The sequence below is a fragment of the Sinocyclocheilus anshuiensis genome, unplaced genomic scaffold (assembly GCF_001515605.1).
Source record: "Sinocyclocheilus anshuiensis isolate Anshui unplaced genomic scaffold, SAMN03320099.WGS_v1.1 scaffold481, whole genome shotgun sequence".
In the NCBI taxonomy this organism is placed as follows: domain Eukaryota; kingdom Metazoa; phylum Chordata; class Actinopteri; order Cypriniformes; family Cyprinidae; genus Sinocyclocheilus; species Sinocyclocheilus anshuiensis.
Window position 1 is genome coordinate 2,113,176 of NW_015539907.1, and position 6,000 is coordinate 2,119,175.

A 6,000-nucleotide genomic window follows, 5' to 3' on the forward strand; every position below is an offset into this window, starting at 1 on the left:
TCAGTGACAGGTAGGTTGAGAGGGGTAAACTGCTATTTATGTGCATCATTTATGTATATAATCTCCAACAGAACCGCAATATCGTCATTACATGCCAATCAAAATGCATGCCAACACTAAATGACAGCGTCTATCCATTTGTGCATCCTAAAGAGTGCACAATCCAGCCGCATATTTTCATCTACATAACAATCGATTCTGGTTCACTCTGGTTCATCAGCAGGGGAAGTAGCAACTAGACGGAAAGACCTTTGATGTCATTACAGTTTGTGTGAATTGCTTCCAGAAGAGTCACCTGCTTATATGGGTCTGAATCATGCATTTTTTTAAATTTGAGGAAAAAATCTTCAGCTAGATTTTCTCTTCCAAAACTTTCACTGGCCCTACCACAAAAATGATAATACATTATTTTATTATAAGCAATGCATTTTTATAGACATTTTAAACGTACCAGTAAATATTTTATTGTAATGATACTGATCATTTAAAAAAGTGGAGTTTAGAAATTTACACAAAAATAATACTAAAATTAGTATTATTTTTTCAAACAAAGATACATATATATATACAGCTATAAGTAAAACTCCACAACAACTATAATTCATTAACGCACTGTTGTTGCAAAACAATAACTAGTTTTTAACTTGACTTTTTCCTGATTTTTCCAAGACTATAACTATAAGTCATTCTCACAATATCGACAAAACTTGTGTTAATCTATGTCAGCCAGTTAGACAATGTTACACTGGTGACAAGTTTAAACCAGCAGAATTTGCAACAACACTGTTCAATACCCAAAAAAGTTTTCAAGGCATTATAATTATTGACAGCAACATTTTCATCAGCTGGCCAGAAACATTTTCACATTGGCCCCTGAGAGTTGTGCAAAAAGCAAAAATGTCCACCAGAACTCCAAATTGTGTGTTAGCAACAAGAATGTGTCAACAGTTTTGCAGAAACGGCATATTCCTGGCACATTATCATGAGAAATGGATGCCTTAGTGTATTGATTCAGTCATAGTTAGTTTCCAATTGAAAAATACTGTAATTATAGTAAAGGTAGTTGGACAGTGATGTGACCGTACCTCTCCCCAATGCACAACTAGCCTCCAAGGATCTGTAGTGAGGTCCGTGGGTGAGAAGGAGAGAAAAATAGAGAGAGAAAGTAGAGAAACAGAGGGAGAGGAATGAGGGCTACTTGCCTTGGTTGCAAAGTGAGCCGAAGAAGCCGGCGAGGCACTCACAGTGACCCGTGAAGTGGTGGCACGGCCCTGTGCTGTGCACACACTGTGGGCATGACTGGCTGCAGCGGTGCCCGTAGAAACCAGGAGGGCAAACTGTCACGGGGCAAAGGACAGCAAGGGGAGGAGAGGAACAAAACAGAAAGAACAACAGATTTGGAAGGAAAGATAAAGTGGGAAAGCAAGTAACGACAAATTAGAGATTAGACACTTAATAAATGGAAAATATGAATTATTACATTGAAAGACTTAGCAAACATACAGGCAACTAATATAGTTACAAAAATATTGTACAAAGCAGTTCACATTCGTACATAACATTTAGAAACATCAATATTTTTGTCCTGTTATTCAGTAAAATAAAATCTTATGTACTCTACCATTCAAAACAAGTTCTGGGTCAGTATTTTTGTTTAATAAATAGTAATAAATTACTATATGTGACGCTGGACCACAAAACCAGTCATAGGTAGCACGGGTATATTTGTAGCAATAGCCAACAATACTTTGTATGGGTCAAAATTATAAATGTTTCTTTTATGCCAAAAATCATTAGGATATTAAGTAAAGATCATGTTCCATGAAGATATTTTGTAAATTTCCTAACGTAAATACATCAAAACTTAATTTATGATTATTAATATTCATTGCTAAGAACTTCATTTGGACAACTTTAAAGAGAAGGCATTAAATTTTGTAACAGTAGTTAATGCTACAAAAGATTTCAAATTCATCTTTTCATCACAGGAATAAATACATTTTTTTAACATATTAAAATAGAAAGCTGTTATTTTCAGTTCTAATAATATTTAACAATATTACTCTTTTTACTTTATTTTTGATCAAATAAATGCAGCCTTGATGAGCATAAGAAAATCTTACTGACCTCAAAGTTTTGAATGCAGTGTATAGAAATATACTTTAGCACTTCATTTAACAGTTCTGAAACATTTCAGTAATGTTACAATCTATGGCCACTTGAGGTCTGAAACATTCTTCCAGGTGCTAGCGTTTAACCCTAAACCACAGAGCCACTGTCACCTGTACAACTAATATAGTCAGAAATAATGAGGGGGTTTCGTCGTCCTCATGGTCAGGCTCATTGTTTCACAGAGCATGAGGTCTTAGTCTGTCTCTGTCACTCAGCTCTGTCCGAGACGGGAGCTTCTGTGGGTCATTTTTCTTCATTAGAGTCTTGATTCGCTTTAATTGCTGTAGCTTTGTGTAATGCAGGAGAGTAGTGTGTGCTGACCTTTCCACCATGGGTGGTGGGCCTTTGTAATTAAGATAATTGTACAACAACGAACAGTGTGGTGAAGATTAATCACATTCCCTTTCCTTTCTCGCTGCAATCATTGAACACACACTTGCATACACATCTCCTTACTGGGTGAATCTCAAGACACATGTCTGGATCATTTTTCACCCCAAAATCAAGAGACATAAATAATAAATTAGATTTTACATAAAGAAAACTCTATTAAGATGTTTTGCATTTTGACACCCTAAATTTTCCTATTCTACTTTCAATGTAACATGAAAACAAAATAATAATATATACAATTTTAACTGAATTTAGCAACCTAGAAGTATTCATTGTATATATACATCATGTTAGTACATATTGTACTGCCTTTAATTTACGCAGCTTTTATTTAAAAAACATTGTATTCCAGTGTTTCTTTTAACTTTACGGATTATTCCAGTTTTTATCTTTTATTTTATTATTATTAGAATTAGTATTTTTAGCTGTAATAAAGTAAAACGTACTATTAAAATAAGAATGGGAATATAATGAGATTCAATGACAATGCTAGAACATTACAGAAAAAAAATCTGAAATGTAAAATTAAAATGTTAGGTAAAATATATTTACTAATTTTTATTTATTAAAAATGTATTCAATGAAAACAGACAGAACAACAGAATGACAGATAGATAGCAAGATGCTGAAAATTCAGCTTTGATCACATCAATAAATTACATTGTAATATATTTTCAAATAGAAAGCCGTTACTTTAAATAGAAAAAATATTTCACAATATTATTGCTTTTGCTGTATTTTTGATCAAATAAATGCAGGCTTGGTGAGCAGAAGAGAATTCTTTAAAAAACTTAAAAAATCTTACTGTTCAAAAACTTTTGACTGGTAGTGTATGTCAGCCTATAGTTTGATATAAGGTAAACATTAATTTATAGGAGGAGCACGCACACACGCACACACACGTATACATTAACAGAATAAAAAAGTATATTTATTTGTAATATGAACTATTAATCTTTTTATTGAATGCCTGTTGTTTATTAGACAGACAGACAGACAGACAGACAGACAGACAGACAGATAGACAGATAGATAGATAGATAGATAGATAGATAGATAGATAGATAGGTAGACAGATAGACAGATAGACAGACAGACAGATAGATAGATAGATAGACAGACAGATAGATACCCTAACCTGGACATGTTTTTAAATGGTCACCTGTCTCCTGCCATATTACTGGCTTTACCATATACAGACTATATTGACCCTTGAAAATGACCAGCAATCAGTCAGCTTATCTGTTGAGGGCACAGTGTGGTAAAGAGAAACAGCAAGAGCAAATCAGTGTCTTAAGAAGCAGACCCTTGAGAGGCTGAGTAAACACTTCTCCTCATGGAGAGGCTGATGAGAGCCCCACATGGACACTGCATCTCTACAGAGATCCAGGCCTGAAGTGATTAAGACTTGTGTGATTAAAGATTTGCTCGCACATGTTCATGACTCTTCACTAAGTGCTTCACTCTTCAACCGTCCCCACTCCACTCCCAGAGGGTCACTGTCTGGATGTAACAGTCGTGACCCCCTCTCATCCCACCAGTTGTTTATCGTCTTCGGTTGAAGTGTGTTCAAATAAACCACTTATGTGACAGGCTTTGAGAAGGTGACATTGTGTTAAAAGTGTCACTGGAAGGAGAACGGAAGTTGACAGGAAGCTTACTTCTCTTGCAGGAAGTCCCGCGGTAGCCAGGAGCGCACACGCAGGTCCCGTCTTCAGGAGAGCAGGAGCCTCCGTTCTGGCATGAGCAGGTCATGGAGCAGTTAGGCCCCCAGAAGCCTTGAGGGCAGATGCCGTCACAGTGGATGCCTGTTAAAACAAATGAGGGAAGTATCACTGCATGTTCTCCATGTGCTTCCATATTTACTATTATAGCAGAAAACAGAAGTGGGAATACATGCAGGAAAGCAAAACAAACAAAAGCAAAATAAATCAGAAAAGAGACATGTGCGATGGGGGATGCCTGAACCTTAAGGGCACTGCTTTTATAGTAAGCTAGTATCATATTTTCTATTGGGACAGCAACAGAGTACCAAGCAGGCTTCTCTGAAAGCACAAGTGCTGGTTTCAAAAGCGTGGTGTGTGTGTGTAGGTTCATGCATCTCTTGGCCGCTCTGTGCTGTGCTCTGTATGTATTTTTGATCAGACTGGGCCTCCCTGCCAGTGCAGAGTGTTCATTAACAGGGCCAAGTCCCTCGGGTGGTTGAGCCTCCTCTCCCATTCTCTTTCAGCTGGTTTGTGTGTAGAGTTCCACTAGGGACCCGCTCAAGTACGCACACTCAAATATATAAAGAAGAGACCTACTATATTGTTTCGAAGTGTTGTAATGTAATGACATTAGCTGGTCATGCTGGGGTTACAACAAAAACAGGAAAACAAGGCACATGGACACACATTCTCATAAACAAGCTTACAACGGAACCAGCACAGCAGACAAAACAGCTAAATGCTACTGTAAATATATACTATAAAACAGATAATAATGATAACAGAAATAAAAAATACATATAAAATGTAATATAATGAAATAATAGAAAAGACAATAAATGTGTGTATATAAATGTAGATAGATAGACAGACAGACAGAATGATAAACAGATAGATAGATAGATAGATTTTAAATTTATCATAAATAACATTCCTCTTCCTTACAGGCGTAACATTTGTCTTTTCCTTGCAGGCCTAACATTTGTTCGCTTTTGAGAACAAAATGTACAGACACTTCAGTTGGTATGTTGCAATTACGGATGCATATGGACAAGACGGCTAGACGTCTGTCTGAATATAAAAATAACCATAACAACCCATGACTTGAGTAATGAGCTGAAGTAATCAAAAACCAAATTTGTTTTGCAAGTAACAGAATGGAGGTTTGTTGAATTTAACTTATGAAGAACCAGTTACATTAGAGAAAAATTATGTAATGAATCTTTGCCATGCACCTATGCTATATACACTGTTGTTTTCTTTTTTTGGGGAGATTCTATGCGATTGGTATGAGGTCCTCCTGGCCATGATTAAAGCTTATTCAAGGCATTGTCTGGAGTCTGTCTGGTTACTGCTGCGCAGCAGTTGTAGTGGAACACTAGAGATCTTAGTCCCAAGTGATAGTTCATAGGGGGCGAGACATCGTCTGACTAAGAGTGAGACTCTCTTAGGAGTCAGGTAGCTGTAATTCTTAACTGATCTGTCTTAGGCCTGGTTCTACAGTGCAGTCAGAGCTATCATAATTAGCTGTCAGAAAAGTCACCCGAGGATAATTTTTGATGTCAGGAGACACCCGATTTAACTTAAGTCAGGTGCGTAGGGGAATTTCTACCACAATTCTGGTTTTTAATATTATTATCATAAACATAAATTATATATCTATCTATATCTATATTCAGTGCTGTTAAATGATTAATCACGATTAATATATATATATATATATATATAT

General features: G+C 36.2%; 1 protein-coding gene across 3 annotated transcripts in view; it reads right to left on the reverse strand.

The window, feature by feature from the left end:
• Window positions 1-6,000, reverse strand: part of LOC107686294 (multiple epidermal growth factor-like domains protein 11) — a 128,516-nt gene that overhangs the window by 12,987 nt on the left and 109,529 nt on the right. For all 3 annotated transcript variants that reach the window (XM_016483235.1, XM_016483236.1, XM_016483234.1), the window contains 2 exons: window positions 4,227-4,373; window positions 1,203-1,337 (listed from right to left, as the gene is read on the reverse strand). In XM_016483235.1, coding sequence (XP_016338721.1) covers window positions 1,203-1,337; window positions 4,227-4,373 — 282 coding nt within the window. The remainder of the gene's footprint in view (window positions 1-1,202; window positions 1,338-4,226; window positions 4,374-6,000) is intronic.